The sequence below is a fragment of the Takifugu rubripes genome, chromosome 1 (genome assembly GCF_901000725.2).
Source record: "Takifugu rubripes chromosome 1, fTakRub1.2, whole genome shotgun sequence".
Lineage (NCBI taxonomy): Eukaryota > Metazoa > Chordata > Actinopteri > Tetraodontiformes > Tetraodontidae > Takifugu > Takifugu rubripes.
This window is the reverse complement of record NC_042285.1, coordinates 11560529-11584604: the sequence shown is the minus strand read 5'-3', so window position 1 is coordinate 11584604 and position 24076 is coordinate 11560529. Positions and strand designations below refer to the sequence as shown.

The following is a 24076-nucleotide window of genomic DNA, read 5'->3' as shown; positions in this document are numbered from 1 at the left end:
ATCACCGTCCAGGCCCATTTTCAGGCTCAGTGAAGTTTCGATGTCCCTGTTGTGACTCCCCTGAAGTCATGCGGCTCCACTGTCACAGCGCATCGCGGAGCCACGCTGTGCACACTTTCAGCCTCTGACACGGCTCAGATTGTGGTTCTCTTTACTTTAACTGCTTTTAACATCAGCTGCTCGTCCAGTGTGATGTGAAATCTGAGGCAAGATGAGGCCTCCTCCGAGATATTAAACATTTATGTGGAGAAATGCTGGGGCACTACATAGGATGCAATTCCAGCCCCTGGTCACAGCAGGTTGTATTTATACTTTGCCTTACTCTTCTGCTGCTATGAGGGAGAGCTGTGGCTCTGGGTCACACTCCCACAGCTGGGAACACAGATACAAGCTGTCTTATTCCACATCAGGGAGCCATAATTCTCATACCCCCTTAGAGAATTTTTAAAAAGTATTTATTGGCCCACCCTCCCCCTTTTAAATCATCACAGCCCTAATTAATAGAGTGCCGCTGGGCTGGAACCAGTAAGTGAAGCAGCCAGGTGTATAATCGCGTCTATGTGCTGCCAGACATGGATTTCCTTTCTTCCAGGTCTGATTATTCACCACACCTGGAAGAAAGAGCGGGGCCTTCCAAAACTATGAACGCACTCATGTTTAAAGTAAATATTGGTTTTCTGATTCTTTTATTGATTTATTTTTGTGCTGACCAGACATTTTGGCTCTGTGTTGCAGAATTGGGCTGGAATGCGCTGTCCATACAAGCTGCTCCGCATGATCCTGGCACTAGTTTGCAGTAAGTTGTCCAGTTTAACACAGCGTCCTGTGTCTTTAGTCATACTGTTGCTCTTTATGGGGGTTTATAGTCAGGTTGTTAAGGGGACAGTGTCATACAAGGTGGGAGTGGCCTTTTAAAACGCTCATAAAGTTGAACAGTAGTTTTGCTATAGCCGAGAGGCTCCATAAGCCGACACGCTCCTTTGTTTGAGTGCTACTACTCATCTCGTTTCTCCACACGAGGGCCGATGCAGTGTGACTTTCATTAGTAAGCAATATGCTCCCTCCATCTGTGCTGGGCCTGCTGCCTCTGAGCTGAGCGAGCAGCCAGTCTCTGTTGGAAAGTCATATTTCTCCTCCATATTTTGCAAACAGGGAATATAAACATTTTAAAATGAAATGCTACACATTGTTAGTCTGAGAGGCTTGAGAGTTTTTTCCTCGCAGACTATCAGCAAAACTACAAATATCCGTCCTGCAGTCCTTGGTTATGTTCATCTTTTTTTGCAAAAGCAATGTAAGAAACAGATGAACTCCGGTTCAGGTCTGAAGAATGAAGACACGGTGAAAACAAAGGCAAAACTGAAAGACTGATGATGATGCACATGATGAATGGTTACATCCGGTTGGCATTTCTGCCTGTGTGAGCGGTTGTGTAATTTTCCTTAAAAAGTCTGTTTGATGAGTCAGTGACTGACATCACTGCGGGTTCCTCCATCAGCTGTCTCTGCTTTATGTGCCACAGTGAGTTCAGAGGTGGGCCGTGCTGTCTGGCTCCGCTTCTCCCCCCCGCTGCCCTCCTCGGGGCCTCAGCCCAGCTTCATGGCACACTTGTCAGGGGCTGTGGTGGGCATCAGCATGGGGCTCCTGATTCTCCGCAGCTACGAGGAGAGCCTCCAGAAACAGTGCTCCTGGTGGGTCATCGTGTTCTCCTTCATTACCTTCCTTCTTTTCGCCATCTTCTGGAACATATTTGCGTATGAGCTGCTGGGTGTGCAGATACCCCCTCCGCCCTGATGAAGGCCCCACCCCCACCCCGAGTGCCGCTTTTACCCTGATCCAAACCAACGTTCCCCTATGACCTCAAGTAATTTAGACAAAAATGAAATACGAAATCATTTAATAGAAATAACCATCTAAAAATCCTTTTTTACAGATACTTTGCAAATCAAAGAAAATATGTCTCTTTTATTAAAGAGGGATTTCAGTAGCAACAAGTACAGGTGACAGTTCCTCAGAACCACTTTGAGGAGCATTTTTATACATGTGTTGAAATCTCATCCTAGTCAGCACTGAACTTTGAGCATTTAGCGTTGTGCTCTTTTATCACAGACTGCCTAAAAAACCTCTTTCATCCGTTTCTTTTGATTCCATCCTTCCATACGAGTTAGGAACCGAACGGAACGGCAGTGTGTGACGCGTGCCTCTGTTGTTGTATGAGGGGTAACAGGAGGCTTCTGAACTGTGGCCGTGACGATGCCGACAAACTGCTAAGAGGAATTTTCTCTGGGTAAAGATCAGAGATCAGGATCAACCGCAGTCCCAAATCTAAAAACAGTTACATCTCCAGCAAGCAGATGGCTGAATCTGACGTGCTTGTGCCACAAATCAGAGCTGTGGGAGAAAATTTGAATATCAAAAATATTGTTTATATATATGCAAATACATATATATAAAGAGAGTAGCACCACTGAAGTATTTTATCTCTATCCCTTTGCAATTCACTGATGTCTTTCAAAAATCTTTTAGGCGAACCAAAAAATAAAATAAAATAGAGTATGGAGCTGCCAACTAATTGATAGAGAGTCAATTAAAATCCTTTGAGTGTCTCAGAGCAGCTACAGACAGATTGTTTCTAATGTGGGTTTCAGGTCCATTTTGTCATCATTAAGGAGTCATTTTCACTTCAGGAAAATGGTAATAATGTCCGTGACGTTCTACCAACACTGTGGATACACAAACGCTTCATTAGACAAATGGAGGACAGGAGAGCAGAGACAACCAAGAATGAGAAAATGTTTAATGGATGGTCATGACTAAAGTGAGAGAACTTTATCCTGCTAACAGCTTGCTACATGCTACGCATTCAACGCCTCGTCGCGTGGCTCTCGAGGACACGTGGACACACATTTCTTGTTGTTTTTTACAGCAGTGCACACAGTCTGAAACACAAATACACAGGCTTCTGCCTGTTCTCGCTAGGACAGACTGAACTGGGGAGGCCGCGAATGTGTCATCAGCTTACCTCTGACCTTTGTGTCCCGGAGGGCATTGGGGTCTCAGTCAGGCCACGTCTATACCTCAGTTTCTCATTCTTAGGGACTGTATACTTTTGTAAAGGAATGTACCTATAAAGTAAAAGTGTTCAGTTGTCCCTGTTTTTCATTTGATAGTTGATGTGTATAGTGTATGTTCATAACCGAGAGTATATTTATTTGTATTTTCTCCTCTTTGAAGGGGAAAAGAACATTTTCAAATGATGCAGAATTAATGCTTTGATTGTTGTTCTGATAACTCCTGTGTTGCTTTGATCCACTGAAGAAAAACAAAAGACAACAGCTGGTTTTTAATAACCATTAAAGACTTAAGCTCACTTAATTTTATAAACCGTCAGCGCTTTACAAACTAAAGCCATAGGAAGAACTCATTCCGTTCAGCGATTTCACCTGTTTGAGTCGCCATCTTGTCTGCATTGTGAACATGATGATGGACAGCCCTTCAAAAGCAGACCCACCAGACCTTCAGCCAGTAATTCTTTTGGTTGCTGGAGGAAAAAAGAAAATGTTCACAGTTTTGTTACTGTCACCCGCAGCATTTACATCTGACCATTACTCTCAGATATTATAGAAAAATCTGCATCAATTAAGAGACTCTGTGTGAACCAGTCTAAAAAAGCCATTTTCAGAAGCAGCATAAATAAATCTGCCAGCGTGTGTCTGCGAGGCTGGCGTGCTGGACACAAACGTGTATGTTAGCACCTGTTCTGAAGAAAGCAAAAGCGAAATATTCACGTACCTGGTTAACTTGCAATGAAAACAAAGAGGGAGCCTGAGAGGAGGTTAATGTGCCTCTTTAACCCAAGATTTATAGAAGCCCCACAAGGGTTTTAAAGGGCTAGTAAATGGCTATGATTTTATTGAACACAATAACTGTGAAGATCAAGTGTCCCTGAAGTACACGCAGGACTCAGACCGAAGGCTTGTTTTAAAAATGGTGCTCCTGAAATGTCAAGAAAAAGGAAATAAAGGCCCAGACATGCAGATTTAACCCACAAAGTGAATGGATGGGTCTAGGGGCACTTGGATGATCTTTGGGTGCCCCGAACTCATCACGGCTCCGATGTGCACGCCTCTCCTGTCGCCTACAAATGATGCGCGGCGCAGTGTAGGGACGCATCAGGGCCTAAAGCTGGACCATAAACAGAATATCCTCCTCTAATAAGTGGAACTGACAGGCTGCGCGATGTTAATTCAATTACTGTCTCTGGGTGACATATTTGTTTTCAGCAGGAGGAGGAGGAGGAGGAGGAGGGCCTGATGGAGGGCCTGATGGATGGCATGAACATCAGTAACGCAGCCAGTAATTCATATACTCATTCATACTTGACCCTGCTTGTTTTTGAGTGAACCCAAGGTGCTGCTGTTCTTCTTGTATTCATGCAATCTCTAAAGTGCAGCATATATGACATTCCTGTCTGCTCTTTATTTACTCCTCTTCCTCATAAGTGAGCTTTCGTTGCCCTTATTTTAGGATGTCATCAGCTGACATGATGTCACGTGCCATATTCTCCTCTGCTATGAACACATTTCAATGCCAATCCATTGTGCTGTTATGCCCAATGCCTTCTTATAAAATGAGCCCAAGAAGAGTATGGGACAGGAACGCTTCTCCACTGATTGGGGTGTTCCATATGACAAAGGCCCAGGTTGCAGCCTGTGGCAGCTGCTCACACATCCAGAAGCTGCTCTGAACCGCTGGTGGTGGCCAGGATGCCTTTTCTAAATGTATATTCTTATGTATTTAAACAGTGCTGCATTATAGTGCAGGTAGAGCGGGCACAGTACCTGGATGCTCACAGCATTAATATAAACTAGGAATTGACTAAATAAGTTGAGATCTAATGTGCTGGTTTGAGTCCTCAAAGTGCAGATGTTTGTCTTGAGTTACCCAAAATTCTGGATATTGAACATGTTCTAGACTAAAATGAGAAGACACAATAAAAAGCTTCAAATTACCGGCGTTTATGCTATCTTAATACGGACAGGTTGCCATAATCCAGATATCATGATACCCCCAAAGTTTAAACAGGTCGGTGTGCCCCCCCCCCCCCCCCGGAGACATGTGGGTCTTCTGTAAAATGATCGGTGTTTGTAGACCATTGTTTGATCTCATTCAGAGCTCTGGTACATTTCCTTTCCACAAGTCATGTCAGAGATGTCCTGCAGATGACCACAGGTTGTTTCTCAAACTGTTTCCCAGTTTTGAATTAAAAACACACCTCATATCTGTGCTGCTGTGGTGATTTTTGCTTCCTTTTATCGATAAAATGGTGCCAATCCTAACAAGATCCGACCTCAGAAGAAACAGATGTACCAACAGTGTTTACAAAAGGAGGAAAAGAAAACCAATGATGCTACTTTTCCTATTAGTCAGGAGGAAACAGAAAGGCTAAATTAGAAAACTGATAATTTATATCAAAGTCCTCATTATTTCACTATTGTACTTTTTAAATGTTCCGAATTGAACCATTTTATATTGTATATGTACAGTATGAATATATTTTGTTTTATTTTGTACTCTTCATTGTACTTTGCTTTAATTTAGAAACTATAAATAAAGACTGATACTGTGGCAACATCACAGCTTCTATCTGTGTGTCAGCATAAAACAGAGCTGCAAATAAATATGTAAAAAAAGAACACCGACATTAAACAAGCTTATAGAAAAACGTGCAGTAGATTTATTTATTTCATTTTGCTCTTTTTTGCTGGCGCCTGGCCAGTGTCGGCTTCTGAGCACCTCTCCAGAGAGCTGCCAGCCTTCCCATTCTGCAGAAGTGGGAGCTGCTGCTGTTTGATTCCAGCCGTGGCCCACAAACACAGCTCCAGCCTGTGGGGCGTCCAGTCCTGCTGTGGATCCACTGAGGAAAAATGGAAGCTTATTTTTAAAGCCCACCATGGAAATGGTGTGGGGGAAGAAAGGTTCCTAGGGGGTGGTCTAATGATTTGTAAACATTCCTGAAATCCATAGTCCTGCAGCAGAATGCAGGCGGAACCGCCTGTGCTACCAGTATTACCTCTGTTCAAGTTCTTTGCCTTCTCAATCATTCTGTCCAGATAGAGAGCATAGTGCTTGGCGGTGTACTGGATTGGCTTTAGTCCCGGTATGCTCTCCATGGCTTCATCAGACATGAATGCAGCCTCGTCTGGAGCTCCTGCTGCCAGCACAGCTGGAACAAAAATGGACAGTCGGCCCCAGGAAAAGTATATATGCAGCCATGAAGTGAACGGAAACTATTTAACTGGAGAGCAGGAGCTCTCAGCAGGTATTGAGCTTTGATCCATTTGCTTACATATTAATGCTGCGCTCACCTGATGCGGTGGCTGGGCCGACTCCTTTCAGGTAGCTGAGTTCTGCAATTGCTGCCTTTACATCAGGCAGGAGGCTAAATGCCTTCCTGGAGCATTTCTCCACAGTGTCCACACTGTTGGAGGCCACTAGCTGCTGCAGCCTCGGCCTGAACTTCCCTCTCTGTACACCGGCACAGGGGTCACACAAGAACACACTGCGGGTCTGTAGCAGTACGAGTATCTAGCAGAGAGACGACGTCGGAGGTGATTTGCAGATACTTACTGTTAGCTTCCACTCCATCAGTTTCACCAGCTCTGAGTGAGTGATGTGTTTGTCAGGCCGACTCGAGATGAGTGAGGGCAGCTCTTCTTGATACCTGATGGCAGTTTTAGGCTGACTGATTATTCATCTTTTTTTCAGTCTAAGCAAAAATGGCACTCGCCACAGATTGATAAATACTGTAGACAGACAGACGGACGGACAGGCACAATGTCACTTTCAGTCACCATATTGTTTTATGAACAGGGTTATTCTGACCCCCTCTTGGATTCTACCTGAATATTTGAGCTCATCCTGTTATGGTTAATATTTCTTTACTATGCATCAGTTTGAAAATGTGTTTAAAAATAGTCTTGATTTACCATTTGTCCAGGATCAAAAGCTTCCCGGGTGTCTTGCCTTTGACCTTTGCTTCCACTACATCCCAGTAATTATCGTGCACACCCCTCCACGTTGCTGGGTCCTCGCAAGTAAACAGAGCACTCATGGTAGCATCACTTGCAATCGCAACTGTTCCCTGAGACTAGAATAATACAAATATGCGGGGAGACATTTACAATTTTTCACACTTGCGAATTATGCATCAACAATTTCACTCTCACCTTCGAAGATTACCAAAACGTCCACTCTAGACCAGTTTGTTGAAGATGATGTCCGATAAACTCTTGAATCAGAAAAGTTTATTTTGATTTTAGGGAGTTTCTTAAGTGTTTCGAATGACACCAACTCTCGCGTGACGACAGTTCCTGTTTGGTAGAGGTCCCGCGAGAAGATGCAGCTGTACTATTTCCGGAACCGCAATTATTGCCCAACAAGTTCTGAAGGTTTGCCCCTTATGTACTTCTCTGTTGTGCATGTAAAATGTTGCTCACTGTAACGTGCTATTAAACGGTCATTCCTAGGCTCGACGAACTTGGTAGTCTTTTGTGGGATTTTTTAATCTCTCCAACAGTAATCGATAGCTGAAATAGGTTAGCCAGCTAGCATTAGCGTCACATTCCTGGTGTGTTTGTGGTGCTGGAATACTGTAAAGACTCCAACTATAACAAGCATACAACAAATGACTGTTGTATTTCAAGAGAAGTCCATGCTGACATTATTTTGATGAAAAATCCGGTATAGTTTTTGCATAAAGTAAATAGATAAGTCATCCATTTAAATAAGAGAACGTTTGTTTTGTATTTGCCAGTCACCTGAGCACGACCCAGTCAGGTGGGACGGTCATAAACAAACACAACGTGGCGCAATGACAGTTGTACTCAAAATAAGAATAACGAGCTATCTGGCCACTATATGCAGTCTTAACTTAACATTGGCATAGGAAAAGACTTTGCAAGATTATAGGTGGGGGTCTTTTCGTGAGATCGTCTTCTCAGTGACTACACTGTCCCAGGAGACTGTGGCTATATGTGTTTATATTTCGTGTCATATTTATCTTTTCTTGTCTCTGCACCTAAAACTGGCTCGGCTATTGACGAGGGCTATTTTCCAACTATTTTTGCTGTAGGCAGCCAGTAGACGGATCCACGCTAAAGAATCTGACAGGATCGTGCAGAATGTCACCAGATACCAAACTCTCGGTTGCATGTTGACCCTGATGGGAGCACATGAAGATGATTGTGTTTTGTTGGAGACGTTGACGGGGCTTGTGATTCTTCAACAAGTAAGTGCAAAGCACACTATTTGTAACATCCACCACACCTTTTCCCTCCACATTGTAATGCATACACATTTACTTACTTGAGCACCATCTTGTGGTAAATTTGGGGGAAAAAACTCTCTAGTTGTCTTTTTTGTAAAAGTGCCCCGAACGTAAATGTGATAAATACAAGACATTTTAAAAGCACTTCTGTACATTTTCACGTTTTTCTGCATCAGAAATATGGAGAAGATGTCAAGGGTTACCACAGCCCTCAGCAGCAGTGCCATCACTGGCCGGACTATGTTCTGCCACTTGGACGCTCCCGCCAATGCTATCAGTGTGTGCCGCGATGCTACGCAGGTGGTGGTCGCTGGCCGCAATATCTTCAAGATTTACGCATTGGAAGAGGAGCAATTTGTGGAAAAGCTGAATCTCCGTGTCGGACGAAAGCCGTCTCTCAACTTCAGCTGTGCAGATGTTATGTGGCACCAGATGGAGGAAAACCTGCTGGCCACAGCTGCCACCAATGGGGCAGTGGTTACCTGGAATCTTGGAAAACCCTCAAGAAACAAACAGGACCAGCTGTTTACTGAACACAAACGCACAGTCAACAAGGTGTGCTTCCACCCCACTGAGGCTCACATGCTGCTCAGCGGCTCGCAAGATGGGTTCATGAAATGTTTTGACCTGCGCAAGAAGGAGTCTGTCAGCACGTTTTCAGGTGAAATGTGACAACTAGTTTGAAAAGTCCCTTAAGGAATTATTGGAGGTGGCCAATGTAGCCATTAATTAGTGGTTACATAAGAAAAAGTTCTACCTACATTACTTTTTCTTTACGCCATTTTCTTCCAGGCCAGTCCGAGAGTGTAAGAGATGTACAGTTCAGTATGAAGGATTATTTCACCTTTGCTGCTTCCTTTGAGAATGGAAATGTTCAGCTGTGGGACATCAGGCGCCCAGACCGCTACGAGCGGATGTTCACTGCTCATACTGGTCCGGTCTTCTGCTGTGATTGGCACCCTGATGACAGGTAAAAGATGGAGATGCATTTGTGGATATTTATCATCTGAGCAATAACCTTTGGGCCGACTTCCTCAGGGGGTGGCTGGCCACTGGAGGGAGGGACAAGATGGTGAAAGTGTGGGACATGACCACCAACCGAGCCAAGGAGATCTTTTGTGTCCAGACAATTGCCTCTGTGGCAAGAGTCAAATGGCGGCCTGAGAGGAAGTTTCATTTAGCTACCTGCTCTATGATGGTGGACCACAACATCTATGTGTGGGACATCCGGAGACCTTTTATTCCATTTGCCACATTTGAAGAACACAAAGATGTGACTACTGGTATTGTGTGGCGGCACCAGCATGATCCTCATTTCCTGCTTTCGGGTTCTAAGGATAGTACGCTGTACCAGCATATGTTTAAGGACGCCACTCGCCCTGTGGACAAAGCCAACCCTGAAGGTCTGTGCTTTGGTCTATTTGGTGACTTGGCTTTTGCAGCCAAGGAGAGTCTGATCAGCAGTGATGTCAACAGGAAGCCGTACCCAGGAGGCGACCGCCGTTACCCCATCTTTTTCTTCAAGAAACCCGACCTGACAGAACAGTTTGCCCACGTCTCCAGTGCCCTTAGTGTTTTTGAGACAGACTTGGACAGTAACCGCATGGACTGGTTTGTCAAAACAGCACAACTCTACCTCCTCAGTGGGAAGCCCTTTGGCGAGCTGTGTGATCACAATGCCAAAGTGGCTCAGGACCTAAAAAGACCTCAGGTGAGACCAACACCAGGAGCCAGACTATACAAATCTAGACAAAAGTAGACACTCAACGTGCAAAAAAAAAAGGATTTTCCATCAACTTCACGTGTAGATTTCTTCTGAAACAACTCTCTTCTGACAACTGCAAAGGTTTCCACAACATGGACCATGCTGAGAATCATGCTTTCTGACCCAGCAAACCAGGCCACGCCTGCTGCAAACCACAACCCCGGTAAATTAGGAGGTTTGCCTTTAATGAACAGGTAAATGAAGGTCGCACAACCATCAAGTGGGATATTTTACACAAATGGTTAATGCACAGGTGCTGTATGCTTCCAGTTTCACCATAAAGGAAATTGGTTCAGTGATGGGCACTGAAAGTAGGCTGGAGCGTAGTAAAGGTGAGAGCAGGCAGGACAACGTCCACCTGGAGGCTGGCAACTCACATATCAGCAATAATAATGAAGGTGAGACAGACTTTAGAACTGTCTGACTGCCTGTGTTACTATAATATAATGGACTTGTCTAAAATAAGTCATCTGTTCACATAAATTCCAGAAAATGAGGAGACAGAAGGCAGCGAGGGCCAAGCCGAGTATATGTTTGGTGATGCTGAGTTAGATGACGATGACCTCTACTCTATGGAGCACGATAACCAAACAGGTCAGTCATAGCTCGTACTTTTTGAGTTCTATTAAGTTACGGCTCGGTTCATTATTTATAGTAAATCTTAACTGAGAGCTATCGAAATCTGAACCTTTTGTTGGAGCAGAGGAGCAGGAGTTCACGCTGCCTCGGGAGGCCTTCCAGCTGCGTCACGAGATCATGGATAACCCGTCTGCTCCCGACCACCTCCAGCAGGACAAGTCCGACTCCCCGCACGTCAGTGGCAACGAGGCCGAGGTCACTTGTCTGACGCCCATCGAGTCGTTCTCGCTCATCTCCATCTCCCAGCCGCTGTTCAGCCCACATCTGGCCGCCAGCTTCTTCTGCCCCATTGTGCGGGAGATGCTAAGCTATTATGCAGAGCAGGGTGACGTGCAGATGGCTGTATCTGTGCTGATCGTCCTGGGGGACCGAATCCGTAAAGAGATTGACGAACTCACACAGGTCAGACGGGAAAAATACTGAAAAGCAGCATCACTTTAGTGGAATTTACAAGAAGAATATTTTTCCAACATTTGATTAAAAAAATGAAAAGCCCAAAACAATTCAGACAAATTCAACGAATATTTTCAGTATATTTATGTCATGGCTGCCAGTGAAATATCCAAATCTTCCAACTTATTCCCTGATCTGTAATGTAGAAAACTTGGACACACCAGAATGGGAAACCCTGAGCAAGTTATGTTCCCTTTTTAGGAACACTGGTACACGTCCTACATTGATCTGCTGCAGCGATTCGAGCTGTGGAATGTATCCAATGAGGTCATCAAGTTGAGCACTTGCAGCGCCATTACCTGCCTGAACCAGACATCTACAACGCTGCACATCAACTGCAGCAACTGCAAGCGGCCGATGAGCAACAAGGGCTGGATCTGCGACAGGTGAAAGCTATTATGCCCGTGTAGTAAAGCTAATGATTCCGTACCAGAAAGTTCTTTGGTTCGGACTGGTGCCTCTCCAGATTCTCTGTGGTCAGCTCAAGTGTATTTCCTGTTTCATGTTTTTGTCAGAACTTAATGAAGTAGGGCTTGACTTGCAGTCTGCTCCTCCCCGCTAGGTGTCACCAGTGTGCCAGCATATGTGCAGTGTGCCACCATGTGGTGAAGGGAATGTTTGTGTGGTGTCAGGGCTGCAGCCACGGTGGACACCTGGAACATATTATGAACTGGCTGAAAAGCAACGCCCATTGCCCTGCTGGCTGTGGTCACCTGTGTGAGTACACCTGAGCCCGTCTGCTGGGTCATTGCCCGTTAGCATGCTGGTGCTAACAGTAATCGGAGTGTCTGAGGTCTTCAAACGCAAATGTGAAATTCTGTGAGATCTAATTATTACCGCCATCCTAAAGGTGACATGAACAAGTGTAAGTCTGGATTTTAATTGGTGAAATTGTTACTACACACAAACTGCAGAGAATAAAAGATTTGGGTGATCTCGTATTTGGAGTGTTTTAGAGTTTCTAACCCCTTCTGGGATGTCCAGTAGGCTGTACTGAAACAATTGTTTCATCTCCAGTGGACTGTTGACATTTTTTCAGTCTTTTAAACGTTTTTGAATTGGTGTAAATATTAATATTGAAGATATTGACTTAATTTAATCAACAGATGCCATTTTATTCAAGCAATACACTATGCATTTACACTTGAAGTTGTTCTGGATCCTGTTTCAGCCTGTTTTCTTGAATATTTAGAGCCGAGCTTTTTATGTCTTTAACCAGCATATATTTAAACATTACACAACACCTCATTCCTCTGTGATCCGGTTGCATAGTACAAAAGATGCAGTTTCAAGTCATTTGGGAGACACACCACTTATCACCATCAAAATCTCAATGTTATTCCACTTTATTTTAGCCGTTATGTAAGAGAAATGTTTAAATCCAGTAGCATAGACAGGTCATATTCAACAATAGTCACAGAGGCAATGGTCCAATTTTTTCCACACTTGATGTAAATACGTTTTTAAAGGGATATACCGGTCGAGGGCGCAGTGACAACAGCACAATTTTAGGACCATCCATCCATCCTCTACCACTTATCTGGGGTCGAGTCGAGGGGGCAGCAGCCTAAGAAGAGAAGCCCAGACTACCCAGCTACAATTTTAGGACAATCTAAATAACTTCCTGTAATGTTGAGGCTCCAACACCACAAGATAAATATGTTTCATATGTGAACAATTCACTCAGGGGCGCTATAGGAGGGGGAGAGACCCATCTGTTCTATTTCTCAGATTGTGTTATATCTGTGCAGAAATCAAATGGGTTCCACCACAACCTTTGAGTCTATTACTCTTTTTTTGTTTATTCTGATTTCATCACAACAAACTGGCACCAAATCACGATGGAACTACATTCTTGTGCAGTTTGTCAAACCAGTTCTAAAATGTCTCCTTGAATTCTCAATGACGGTCTAAAACTGATTGTAATATTTTTTAACTACTCAATTTATTGTTGCAAAGTCAAATACAACCCTTCATATTCTGATCACCTAATCTGTTCAAGTAGAAAAGTGTTTTTCTACTTTTTTAGATTAAAAATATACATATATATGTGTGACTATTTCGTGATTTAAGTCAACAACACTGAATACTGTGGAAAAGACAAAAGCGCCTTTAAAATATCCGTGCATGGATGTAATTTAGCTCATTGCCCCTGGTGTAAAAACAATACTGTAAATAATTAAACATCTTGCATCGGTCTATCCACTCAAGATCAGCAGGACACTGTTTTTACAGCCTGTGCACAATAGTTCACATAAACCTCTGCAAGTCCTGTTCAAGGACTTTCCATATCATTTAAACCACGTTTAATCCTAGGAAATGTAGTTTTTAAGAACTTTTTCACAGTATTGCAGCCCCTGATCCATCTTTACTCTCACTTTCACTTGGAGCGCCCTCGAAACAAACTCCAGGAAGTCCAGTGAACACCAGCACAGGTGTGTGAAGGCCAGGGAAGCTTTATGCCCGTTTGTCACTTCGCTGCAGCGGCTGCGTTTGCCCTCGGCCTTGTCCACGTCTGCCCAGCTCTGGTCATCAACCAATCACAGAGGAGAAGCAAATCTGAAGCCTGCGTGCCGCTCTGCTTCAGCGGCACTCACCTTGGCTCTGGCCTTCTCGGACTTCGAGGTTGTTCAGGGTGGTTAGATCACCCGCCGTCAAATCACAATGGCTGCTTGGTGACAGAAACACTCCAGTTATTTTGTCTTCACAACTGCTGCCCTCTCACTCTGGTCGCTGTGTGCTCACCTGTAATGGTTAAGGCCTTTCCCAATTATCGGAAACCTTTTCAAGGGCACTTAGACGTCTCAGACTCTGAAGCACAATTTGCAGTTTCCCCACTGTAATAAGAAATATCAATATTAGACATCATTAATAACACTAGTTTATTGAACATTACGTTAGCTTACCTAGTTCTTCCTCATTGGAGTCTAATTTCTTTTTTAGTTCTATGTTACTGAAGCATGACAGCCCCTCCTTGACTGCAAGAAGAAGAAGCAGAGTCCTTTAATTCTGATAACAGTGAAAGGTGACGTGCAGAAGACGCCACACCTCACCTCTAACGTCTGTGTGACCTCCCTGTACACCAGAGATGCTCTTCTCCTCAGTAGTCAAGCGGGACAGAAGTTCCGAGCGGCCGGCCCTGAACTCTGCCAGTGTGGCACTCATGTCCTGAGCCAGGCGGTGGTTCTCCACCAGCTCGGCGTTGACCCTCCTCCACGCCATCTTTTCTTCCATGAGGCAACCTTCCATCACGGCCCGCAGCTCCTTCTCCTGAGACACCTGACTCTGCAGGCTCGCTACTTCTTCACAGCGCTGTGAGGAGGGAAGTAGTGCAGCCATGAACGTCTCATCCACAGAAACACGGAGCCAGCTCACAATTCCATGATACATGAATCACAAACATAAATCTTTATATACAGGTATGTCGGTGAATGTATTTTGAATGCAAAGCCCAACTTTCAGTCTTTAATGCAATGAAATAACCATAAAAAATAAAAAGTTAAACAATCCCAAAGGGATTGATTTCCGAAATTGTACACAAATTCTTTGCATGGCAGTCAATTTAGTGATTTGTGGTTACCTTGTGTAGCTGAATGGCCATCTCCTGCATCTTAGCCTCAAGCTGGTCAGCGTAGGCCTGTTCCAGAGCGTCACCGGGAGGCCGAGCGCTGCTGTGCCATCTCGCAATAGCCGAGGTCATTTTACGCTTGGGTCCAAACAAGCTGGAGAGCAGGAAAAAGGTTTCACTAACCCAAATATGATGAGTTGAGGGTGGCAAACGTGGGTATTTGATGTCTCTTACGTGATCCCTATTTCTTTCAGATCATTTTCTGTCAGGGTGAGAAATATCCGCAGGTCAATGTCCTGCTCCTCCAGTAAAGCAAGATATTTAGAGAAGCCAATTTGTTCCAAGAACTCTGCGAGGTCCTGCAGAAACAGCAGCATTGTGGGATGTCACACTAAGACTGACGATAAGAAACTACACACACACGAGAGAAGAGTAAACGTTCATGTGCCTTTGGGCCCGTGTAGGAGGGTGGAAGACCAGCATGTGACCTTGCACCACAGTTGACCCCACCACTGGAGGGAGCTGCATCATTGCTTCCATGGCGCCCTTTGAGTTTTGAGTGATGACCTTTACTCATTCTGCGAGAGCTGCTCTTTTTGCATTGGTCAGAGTCCTGGTAGAGAAAGAGGCAGTGTCACTACAACATCTGTCTCTTCTGGGGATTGACTGAAAAGGTTTGACCTTCTGTGCTGACCTCATTGCTCTCTACAGAACCTTCCCAATTGAGACCAGTCACGTGAGGCAAACCGTCACTGCTGCTACTGCTGCTCCTCATGGTGGGCATGTCGTTGTCAAAGAACGGGCTGTCGTCTGGAGCGGTATCAAATGATAAAATGCTGTTGGTACCATTCATCCAAAAAGTGCATTATTTTTCCCAAAACATGATAACGGAGAGCTGTGGTTCTGACCTCTGCTGCTGTTGCTCTGGACATCCAACTCATTGATGGGTGAGGTCACATCACGGAAGCAAATACTGTCGTTCTGTTCGCCGATATCGCGGTACACCGTGTATCCCGGTGGTGCAGCATTGACCTCTGTGAGGGTGAATAAGTGGGATTAGCAAACCGTTATTTTAGATGATGAATTAACTGTAGAATGTGATTTACAGGCAAAATAATGTAGATGAGCTAATGTGAAATGTTTTTTTCTTCTAGTCTAGAGCTGAATGGTCAACTTAATTCATTTAATATGAATTCTGCAGTGTCAACACATAACCAAAAACACACAAAGCATGGGAATGTGACACTACCACACTGTTTGCTGGTGCCTCCTACTCGGAACTTGGCGATGGCCTGTGGTCCATCATGGATGCTAATGCCTTTAGCACGGTTTCGACTTGGCCTTGACCTCGGTGGAGCACTGTCAGAGTCCTCTGAGGAGCTCAGGTCTTCAAAATGCCCTGATTTAAGCAATGTGGAAACAGTATAGTTTGTACAGTGAACAGCTCCATTTAAAAAAAAAAAAACATACTCATGTTGTATGACATGTAAATAGCAACTGGAATGTAATGTATTGATGCTGAAATGTTGGGCTCTTTGAACAAATACCCAGTTTGATCCTTGGAGACTGTGAATCAATGAGGCTGACGATCTTGGTGTAGCCGTACATCATGGCCAGAGCACGGGCATTCTCTCCTTTAGTGTTACGTTCATTAACTTTAACTTTCTGTAAGCAAAAGATGTAGAATAACATCTGTAAGATCAGCATAATGATGTTTCCAATGACAGAGGTAGCAGCTCACATGATCAAGCAGGTGCTGAACAATGATTTCATGTCCAGAAGCAGCCGCCTCCATCAGAGGAGTGAAACCAGACCCTGGCTCCCTGTTGACCACAAAAAAGAGCAATGAATAAGTGGCTGGAATGATGGAGTTCTTGTAAGTTAAGAGGAAAAGTCTCTTACTTTACATTGGCATCAGCCTTATTATCCAGAAGGAACTTGACCATCTGCTGGTGGCCAGTGCTTGTGCAGTGAAATAGAGCCGTCCATCCTCGACAGTCCTTCAGCTCCAAATCAGCACCTTGCTGTCGGAATAAGAAACAACTATTTAACCAAACTGATACTGACTCTCTCTACATTTAAACTGTAAAGTGTGTGGTTTCAAACTGGTAAAACATGTTCCCGTTAGATTTTTGAACAAACTACCAGAGTACAGCATCGACTTGTTCGGTACCTGCAGCAGAAAGTATGCAATACTCTCATTTCCACAGCTTGCTGCTAACATCAAAGGAGTTACTCCTTTGGCAGTGGTAGCATTTACATTCACACCAGCCTCCAGCAAGAGATTTGCAATGTTGTCATGTCCAATATAGGATGCATACATAAGAGGGGTCCATCCACCCTTGTTTTTGCCGTCCAGGTCAACCTCACGTCTGAAAAAGCAACACTCAATTAATAAAATGTGTAAAAGAAATGAATGCTTCAGGTTCGGCCATTATTACCCACTTCTTAATGCACTCGGCCACCACGTCGTACTGCCCGATGGAACAGGCGGTGTGCAGGTCCAGGGGAACATCCAGTTCCTCGGGTCGGATCAGGGACTCACCCAGCCACAGGGAAAGGCTGGAACCCAGCTGTTCGGATTCACTGGCCTCATCACTTAGTTCGGACATTTTTCAACACCACACGCCTAGAAACACAACTACTTTTATAAAGGACAACGCGTTTACACTGTATCGGTCTTATTGTATGTAGAACTAACATTAAGAAAACCTGTTTTGGAACATTGTGCACACGATATGAAATCATAACTCTTTCCTTGTGTTACCCAAAAACTTATGGCTAAACTCTGAATTCAAACTTAGCTCAACACTAGTCTGAATTAAGTATTTATGGAATACATGTTTCGATCTATAAAGTTAAAGCTTGCAATCCCAAATATTTTATACGCTGGCCAATTGTCTATAGTGATAATAATATTAACTTACTTTCCGAAGGAACGTTTTTTCGGCGAGAGAAACTGTTTTGAGTGTCACATTGAATTGCGTTCGTCCTAAAACAGGTTCCGCCCTTTCCTTTTTAAAGGTACCGCTTAATGCAATTCACAGCAAGTTTTCGTTAAATAAGACGAACTTTAATTGCTACTAGAATAACATCTGACCAGAATGCGTTTCAAATTTGATTAAATGATTTATTAACAGTTAAATTCACAATCAGTTTAAAATTATGTTAACTTAACTGGCTACACTGAAATTTGATCTATTTTTAAGTTGTCAAAAAGACAGAATTTTTTTTAGTGGCATTAAATGTGCAAGTAATACTCTACAAAAAGATAATTATGCACAAAAAGATAAGCCCTTTATTTCAAATGTACATGGACTCATTTGTACAAATGTAATGAATTCAGCATTTTTAGTTTTAGTGACCATGGCTTATCATCTCGTCATTGTTTTTCCAGTTGCCACCAATGCACCACGGACTGCAGATGCAGATGATCAACACTCAGTTGAGAAGAGTCACTGTGTTCAATGAGGAAAAAAATCAAAGGAAGTTGAAACGGAAATCCTCTTTGGTTGGAACAAAAACAAATGCTGGTGTTCCCTCCTGGGTCTGTGATGTCTGGGCTTCTGGTTGCTGCAGGACCTCCTCTGCTGTTGTCGTCTTCTGAGATTTTGCCCCTCCTCTTCGACTGAATACACACTTCTTTGGAGAATCAGATACAACTTTGACCCTTGCTGATGCTAATTCTATGGGAAATGGATAAGTCTTTCAAATATCAACTATTTCCAGCCCATCCACATTTAAAGATCACATCACTTTCATTCTGCTGTGTTATCACTCACCAGTCTGAATGAGTTTGTACTGCTTTTTCGTTTCCTCTTCCATTTTCTGTCGATAATCTCCAGTCATTGCTCTCATCACCTGCCTCTTCTTTACTAGAGGAGCTTTAGAGCTTCGTAAAGTCTTCAGGGCCTGATAGGCTTCTTCTTCTGCAAGGAGTCTACCTTTAATTTGTTGTCCATCTATACATCTCAGAATACTGTCTGAGTATTTACGTTCAAAACGTGCTCTTAAGTGACCAAAAATGTTGTAACAACAATCTTGACCTGAATACATGAGCAAAGAAATACACTCCAATACCAAGTACGCATACTTTGCTTAGGTGTAGATTTCATGGACTTAAAACTCATTTCCAGCTGCTCGATGCACCAGTCCAACTGTCTGTTCAGTTGTTCTTCTGCACTCTAAAGAAAATGTCAAAACTGTTGATTAAATGAAAAACCTCAATGCAAATTTGAAGCAAAATATCAAACACCTACCAGCTCCGTATTTTTGCCCGCTTTGTTAACCTTAGCAGGACCTTTTTCCTGCTGCGCCTCGGAAGTTTGCTTTTTTCCTGATTTCTTCTTCTTCTTGTTCCTCTTGGATTTTGATTGCAACACTGGTTCAGCGTGACAGCTGACATCCTGAGATGTTGCCTCTCGGACTCCTTCTTGTTTGTCTTGAGAACAAGTGTCTTGGGTCTCTGTTGTCTCCATTTGCTCTACAGAAGGAATCTTAAAGTTAAAGGCAAATTCGTGTCCGTGTTCTTCAATGGATAACGAGCCTCTTGCTGGTTCAGCCCCATCTGCAGATGTTTGGCTCGGCGGCACTGGACAATCATCTGGGACGAAGTCAAATCTGAAGCTGTTGTCACTTTTAGACCAAACGGGATTGTTAGGTCTGCTGTTGATGTGAGCGCAGCAGCTTGATGTCGGCTCAATGTCTGTCATTTCAAAACAATCGTTACGATAGTGTTTACACGACTTTACTTATTTACATTTTAAACGTAAGAACCGCCTCTGCATTTATGTATTCAGACCGTAAAAAACTATGGAAATCGTGTAATTTCAAACACAACTATGATATTTGCCAAAAAACAAAACAAAACAAAAAAAACACAGACCACCAAAGTGCACGCTGCAAAACAGCACATACACTGTTTTGCTTAAAGTTAATTAATTCAGAAGTTACCTATGAACATTAGCTTTCCATCCGTCATGCTGGCTCTTCTTTTATCAGGTGAAAAACAAATACTTTAGATATAACTATTGACCTCAACGTTTTGATAATTTGGACGCAATACATTTAATAGCTTTTAGTTCATTTCAATTCTAGCAAAAGCTTTGTTTGTATTACCAAAATCATGCCACGAACAGTTCGGGCTTCCGTACATTTACCACCTGTGTTACATGTGAACGCGTCCCTCTGGAATTTCTACGGATATTTTGGTTCCGCCAAGAGATTGTAAAACACGTATACGTATTATAAATATGAAGATATACTGTATATAATAATAATATAGAGGCCCCAAGACAGACCTAGGACAAAAATGGAGAAACTATGTCCCTCGTATGGTCTGGAAGTGACTCGGAATACTCCCTGCAGATATGGAAGAAGTGTCTGGGGAGAGGGAATTCTGGGCATCTCTGCGCCTTGCCTCGCATTGCCAAGGCTCATAACTGGCAAGAATTTAAAGCAACTAGTCCACAGCCGCAGGAAGCACAAAGAGGTGCAACAGGATTGCACCTTCATTTGAATCTGTCGTCATCGACCAGCGTCACCCCTAAAAGATTAGTATTGATGCCTTGGTTCGTTTCAATGCCAGGTGACTTCCATACTGCAACATCCGGGTCTTCTTCCTCACTTATTTCTCCTTAATTCTTTTTTTAAATAATCCAGTAGAGGTCAGAAATTTAAACACTTTCCACTTTAAATTTCTACATACCTCAAAATGCTCTTAGCATTCCCAACCAACACTCCCAATTTCTCCAGTCCAGCCATAATCACTTCCCTTTCTTTAGTCTTATGCCTGTCTAATGTACGGTAAGTATGTGATCTGCCTCTTACAGTTCCTAACAATATTTGCATAATCCGTCTCCCCACAATAATGTAAAGATCTTTGACTTTGATCATTTGATGTCATTTTCAACAATGCTCCTCTTAACAATGCCTCCTTTCCTAGTTTTTCCACCCTCTCATTCCCTAAAATCCTTAGCTGTGCTTGAGACCGCAAGAACACAGTCCTTTCCCGCCCCACTGCTATTATATTTATCAGTAGATCTTGTTGATTTTTTGAAGTTTCTGTTGTAATACTTGTTAAGACTGCTACTGAATCACCACCGAACGACTTAGAATTTAGATGCTGTTATGATAAGCTCACTCCACTGCCATAAGCAATGTGATCAGATGCTCTTTTGCTGTCCTCAAAGTGTTTGGAAGCTATTATGATTTCAGAACGAGTTAAGTCGGTGCATTATTTGATCCATCAGTGCCCATGTAAAGCCAGTCCTTATATCTGCTATCTAGGATGATGTAGAGTTCACTTTTAATACCTGTATCTTTCTTAATGTGCTTAGTCTTGAGACACTCCAGATCTATCGTTCTAGTCTTGTTGAGCCTACCAGGACTACTGGGCCACACCACAGTTTCTACTACAAACACCCCCATAGCTTTGGCTACTTTCTCCCCTTTCCACCCAAGCTCCCCTTTGGTGTCCTCTCTTGCTCCCAACCCATTTGTGGAACTCCTTTAGTTGGATGATCATCCCTGTGACCTCTTAAATGAATCCAGTAGTTAGCAGCCAAGGGTTTCCTCAGCCACAGTGGCTTTCCACTGCCTCCACTCGGGTGCAGGTTTTGACTGCTCCCAGACACAGTCCATGTGCTTGTGCCAGGATCTAGCACTGTTAGTGCTGACTTTGTTGCTGGTCTATATACTGTGCTCCTATAATCTGAGATCTCACCAAAGCCACAGAAATATATAGTTCACTGATATAAAATCCGCACTCTGTTTTCCCACAAGGCATCTCATTATTTTCGCCATTTTTTATATTTGTCTACGTCCTGATGAATGTTTTCCCTCCAACTTGAATCAAAGAAACTCTCAACCCTTCGTAAGAGTTTGAGCTGTTAGGATTCTGGCATACTTCATTTCCCCCAACATACCCTCTTATAATTTCTCCTTCAGCGGTTGAACTTTATTCGCTCCAAGACACAGAAATTTAAGGATAAAATAAAAATAGGCACTTCCCATTAAATTTCAAATTTATGGATAGCGGGATTCTTTCTCTACCAATCACATTTGAGCCTGGTCTAGATTCTTGACCAATAGTGTACAGCTGTGGGCGGGACAGGGGTGATGCTAGTTTATAAATACCAGCTCCGTCCTCCAGTTGTTTTAATCAACGGACAGGTTCGAGGGCTGTAACGTTTGGCGATCTTCCTGAAAGTAAACACAAAAGGTACTGAGAACTCTTAATATTGCCAACGAAAGCTATGAACGATCATCACTGATTTGAGTAATAAGTTGTGTCTTTGTTTTGAGGTCGATTTAACCTTAAAATTCTGTTGGGCGAGTGTTATAAGTACATAACTTGGTTCACAACAAAACGGCGCGCTAACTGTTAGCTGGTCGGCTAATCTCTAACTACAACATAAGTGTTGCAAAGTAACATGATTACAGAAGCATACAAATGTATAGTTCGGTTTTATTGTAGTCATATGATGGCTTTAATGTAATTGTACACAATTAGGGGCGATAAAATGATACAAAGTAGGGTCGTTGCTAGCTGGCGCCATTTTGAGTGAGTCTAAGCCACCGATAACTTTGCTAAGAGCAATGAAACGTGCACCTTCCCTTTAGTTTAATGGTGGCGATATCAGCATAGGCTTTTACTATATGGAAACACCTCGGTGTGGTCGATGGTTCTTTAGGGTTCTGCGTAGATATTGGGTAGTAAATAATAATAATCGCGGTTGATGGTAAACTGCGTATCGATGTTGACACTAAAACGGATGAAGCTAATATAGATATCAAGGATATTACATTTAGCTGGCGTCTAAAACGGGAAGTGACTCATTCCAACGTCAGTGGTAATATTTGCAGCATGTGACGTAATCGTGAATATGGGGGGGGGGGGGTACATCAATATATACATGTGTAAAACCAAAAATGTAATTAAAACTGGCTTTGTTTTCAGAACGAAAGTATGGCTCGTACCAAGCAGACCGCTCGTAAATCCACCGGAGGAAAGGCTCCGAGAAAGCAGTTGGCCACCAAAGCTGCCAGGAAGAGTGCGCCATCTACCGGGGGCGTGAAGAAACCGCACAGATACAGGTAGAGTATGGACAAACAAAAGAACCAGTGAGAAGAATTAAAAGATGCCACAATTTGTGCACAAACGGATCTTGAAGGAGGATGATGTCTCTCTTTGCAGGCCCGGTACTGTTGCTCTGCGTGAGATCCGTAGGTACCAGAAGTCCACTGAGTTGCTCATCAGGAAGCTGCCTTTCCAGCGACTTGTCAGAGAAATTGCACAGGATTTCAAGACAGATCTGCGTTTCCAGAGTGCAGCTATTGGAGCCCTGCAGGTAGGAAACTCCTTATTTAACATCTCAAATTGTATCTTTAACTCTTCAGAACACACTGATTTGATTTATTTTTTTGTGTGTGTTTTGTAGGAAGCAAGTGAGGCATACTTGGTTGGATTGTTTGAGGACACCAATCTGTGTGCTATTCATGCAAAGAGGGTTACCATCATGCCCAAAGATATTCAGCTGGCCAGGCGAATTAGAGGGGAGCGTGCATAAGCATGGATCTTGTTTTTACTTGGGGCGGGTTGGCCTGAACTAGGTCTAGTTTTTGTAAATCAAACATTTACCAGCATGTGTGCCACCTATCTTTTTTGTACTTTCACTTCATTAACTATTCTATTCCTTGTAGTGTAGAACTTCATTCCCGTAAATGCTGTAATAAAAATATTACAACTCTCAGGTTTTTCCAATTCGTAAGTCTTTTTCTGTTCTGTATTCAGTCTGCATGTCATAACTTTGTTCATGCTGTAAATAAACTATCTGCTACCTCAGATTCTGATTTTGTATTTATTGCTGGAACTCTAGCTGCTTGTATTTGACCGCCTTCCAGTTTGGTATAGACACTGTTGCCTGTAATGTCTAAACACAAATATATTACAAATACAGACGTATGTCCATAGGTTCCATTTATTCTTCGTCTGAAGACTCAAATAATCTTTCATCAAGGTTTCTGTCAACATCAGTTTCTTCTCTTCGTGCACACCACAAAATGACACCGAGTAAAAAAAGGCTAATGGGGAGGACCTTCCACCAGGGTCGCTCGTATCGACTCCCCAGTGAGCTGTCAACTTTCCACGTCTTGTGACTGGCTTTACTAGTAGAGAACTTGATGGGTTCGTCCTTTCCTTTACTGTCATCTGTGGACTTGGCTGACAGCTGAGAGTCCACCACCAGTAAGCGTATACTTGTCAACCTGAGTACAAAATATAGACAATAATGAATATTCCATACTTTGCCTGGCCTTATTC

General features: G+C 43.2%; 6 protein-coding genes across 15 annotated transcripts in view; 3 read left to right on the top strand and 3 right to left on the bottom strand.

Moving 5' to 3' along the window:
* Positions 1-5634, top strand: part of rhbdl1 (rhomboid, veinlet-like 1 (Drosophila)) — a 29251-nt gene extending 23617 nt beyond the window's left edge. The window contains exons 7-9 of one of the 2 annotated variants that reach the window (XM_029835805.1): positions 736-796; positions 1523-1691; positions 4284-5634. In XM_029835805.1, coding sequence (XP_029691665.1) covers positions 736-796; positions 1523-1691; positions 4284-4314 — 261 coding nt within the window. In that variant the 3' untranslated portion in view covers positions 4315-5634. Of the gene's footprint in view, positions 1-735; positions 797-1522; positions 3150-4283 lie in introns of those variants that run through there. The other variant, XM_029835794.1, reaches the window with a different exon arrangement.
* An 80-nt stretch (positions 5635-5714) lies between these two features.
* LOC101070956 (uncharacterized) lies at positions 5715-7371 on the bottom strand. The gene is made up of 6 exons (XM_003961447.3): positions 7230-7371; positions 6990-7150; positions 6631-6724; positions 6369-6528; positions 6074-6226; positions 5715-5917 (listed from the first exon to the last, which is right to left on the bottom strand). Exons 2-6 carry the CDS (start codon positions 7112-7114, stop codon positions 5742-5744), a joined length of 708 nt encoding a protein of 235 aa, XP_003961496.1. The 5' UTR covers positions 7115-7150; positions 7230-7371; the 3' UTR covers positions 5715-5741.
* On the top strand, positions 7367-12127 carry wdr24 (WD repeat domain 24). Of its 2 annotated transcripts, none has more exons than XM_003961303.3 (11): positions 7367-7451; positions 8135-8290; positions 8506-8990; positions 9122-9299; positions 9368-10040; positions 10176-10288; positions 10365-10492; positions 10584-10688; positions 10798-11135; positions 11388-11572; positions 11749-12127. In XM_003961303.3, exons 3-11 carry the CDS (start codon positions 8510-8512, stop codon positions 11915-11917), a joined length of 2370 nt encoding a protein of 789 aa, XP_003961352.1. In that variant the 5' UTR covers positions 7367-7451; positions 8135-8290; positions 8506-8509; the 3' UTR covers positions 11918-12127. The 2 variants fall into 2 exon arrangements, with proteins under 2 accessions (XP_003961352.1, XP_011601980.1); XM_011603678.2 differs by lacking the exon at positions 7367-7451 and adding an exon at positions 7514-7743 and having other exon boundaries at positions 11749-11917.
* A 153-nt stretch (positions 12128-12280) lies between these two features.
* On the bottom strand, positions 12281-17748 carry anks3 (ankyrin repeat and sterile alpha motif domain containing 3). Of its 3 annotated transcripts, none has more exons than XM_011603685.2 (16): positions 17682-17748; positions 17200-17383; positions 16928-17126; positions 16657-16778; positions 16496-16577; positions 16302-16419; positions 16004-16153; positions 15663-15788; positions 15449-15564; positions 15203-15367; positions 14989-15113; positions 14767-14908; positions 14240-14498; positions 14093-14164; positions 13932-14023; positions 12281-13857 (listed from the first exon to the last, which is right to left on the bottom strand). In XM_011603685.2, the coding sequence occupies exons 2-15, from the start codon at positions 17364-17366 to the stop codon at positions 13941-13943; spliced, it is 1926 nt and encodes a 641-aa protein (XP_011601987.2). In that variant the 5' UTR covers positions 17367-17383; positions 17682-17748; the 3' UTR covers positions 12281-13857; positions 13932-13940. The 3 variants fall into 3 exon arrangements, with proteins under 3 accessions (XP_011601987.2, XP_011601986.2, XP_029691631.1); XM_011603684.2 differs by having other exon boundaries at positions 12281-13854; XM_029835771.1 differs by having other exon boundaries at positions 12281-13854; positions 17200-17395; positions 17682-17742.
* Positions 17749-18026: 278 nt separating this feature from the next.
* Positions 18027-20175, bottom strand: c1h8orf33 (chromosome 1 C8orf33 homolog). 6 transcript variants are annotated; one of them, XM_029849717.1, is made up of 6 exons: positions 19873-19960; positions 19301-19459; positions 19014-19237; positions 18848-18938; positions 18537-18683; positions 18027-18440 (listed from the first exon to the last, which is right to left on the bottom strand). In XM_029849717.1, exons 1-6 carry the CDS (start codon positions 19907-19909, stop codon positions 18235-18237), a joined length of 864 nt encoding a protein of 287 aa, XP_029705577.1. In that variant the 5' UTR covers positions 19910-19960; the 3' UTR covers positions 18027-18234. The 6 variants fall into 6 exon arrangements, with proteins under 6 accessions (XP_029705577.1, XP_029705570.1, XP_011602014.2 ...); XM_029849710.1 differs by lacking the exons at positions 19301-19459; positions 19873-19960 and adding an exon at positions 20055-20175; XM_011603712.2 differs by having other exon boundaries at positions 19014-19459; positions 19873-19959.
* A 1693-nt stretch (positions 20176-21868) lies between these two features.
* On the top strand, positions 21869-23599 carry h3f3d (H3 histone, family 3D). The gene is made up of 4 exons (XM_003961304.3): positions 21869-21976; positions 22715-22851; positions 22952-23105; positions 23196-23599. Exons 2-4 carry the CDS (start codon positions 22724-22726, stop codon positions 23322-23324), a joined length of 411 nt encoding a protein of 136 aa, XP_003961353.1. The 5' UTR covers positions 21869-21976; positions 22715-22723; the 3' UTR covers positions 23325-23599.
* Positions 23600-24076: the final 477 nt, after the last annotated feature.

What these genes read in the sequence shown, in the direction of transcription:
- LOC101070956 (XM_003961447.3), bottom strand. Translation starts at nt 7,114, where the DNA reads ATGAGTGCTCTGTTTACTTGCGAGGACCCAGCAACGTGGAGGGGTGTG. An exon ending in CTTTTGATCCTGGACAAATG is followed by an intron (nt 6,725 to 6,989) that starts GTAAATCAAGAC and finishes AACTGCCATCAG; the next exon opens with GTATCAAGAAGAGCTGCCCT. An exon ending in GGCAAAGAACTTGAACAGAG is followed by an intron (nt 5,918 to 6,073) that starts GTAATACTGGTA and finishes ATTTTTCCTCAG; the next exon opens with TGGATCCACAGCAGGACTGG.
- wdr24 (XM_003961303.3), top strand. Translation starts at nt 8,510, where the DNA reads ATGGAGAAGATGTCAAGGGTTACCACAGCCCTCAGCAGCAGTGCCATC. An exon ending in GGTTTGCCTTTAATGAACAG is followed by an intron (nt 10,289 to 10,364) that starts GTAAATGAAGGT and finishes GTATGCTTCCAG; the next exon opens with TTTCACCATAAAGGAAATTG. An exon ending in AAGGGCTGGATCTGCGACAG is followed by an intron (nt 11,573 to 11,748) that starts GTGAAAGCTATT and finishes CCTCCCCGCTAG; the next exon opens with GTGTCACCAGTGTGCCAGCA.
- c1h8orf33 (XM_011603712.2), bottom strand. Translation starts at nt 19,909, where the DNA reads ATGTACGGAAGCCCGAACTGTTCGTGGCATGATTTTG. An exon ending in CTGTTCGTGGCATGATTTTG is followed by an intron (nt 19,460 to 19,872) that starts GTAATACAAACA and finishes TTGAAATGACAG; the next exon opens with ACATTGAGCCGACATCAAGC. An exon ending in GAAATCTACACCTAAGCAAA is followed by an intron (nt 18,684 to 18,847) that starts GTATGCGTACTT and finishes GACTCCTTGCAG; the next exon opens with AAGAAGAAGCCTATCAGGCC.
- h3f3d (XM_003961304.3), top strand. Translation starts at nt 22,724, where the DNA reads ATGGCTCGTACCAAGCAGACCGCTCGTAAATCCACCGGAGGAAAGGCT. An exon ending in AAGAAACCGCACAGATACAG is followed by an intron (nt 22,852 to 22,951) that starts GTAGAGTATGGA and finishes CTCTCTTTGCAG; the next exon opens with GCCCGGTACTGTTGCTCTGC. An exon ending in CAGCTATTGGAGCCCTGCAG is followed by an intron (nt 23,106 to 23,195) that starts GTAGGAAACTCC and finishes TGTGTTTTGTAG; the next exon opens with GAAGCAAGTGAGGCATACTT.
- anks3 (XM_011603685.2), bottom strand. Translation starts at nt 17,366, where the DNA reads ATGTCCGAACTAAGTGATGAGGCCAGTGAATCCGAACAGCTGGGTTCC. An exon ending in GTTCTGTAGAGAGCAATGAG is followed by an intron (nt 15,368 to 15,448) that starts GTCAGCACAGAA and finishes TTTCTCTACCAG; the next exon opens with GACTCTGACCAATGCAAAAA. An exon ending in CTCCAATGAGGAAGAACTAG is followed by an intron (nt 14,024 to 14,092) that starts GTAAGCTAACGT and finishes TTCTTATTACAG; the next exon opens with TGGGGAAACTGCAAATTGTG.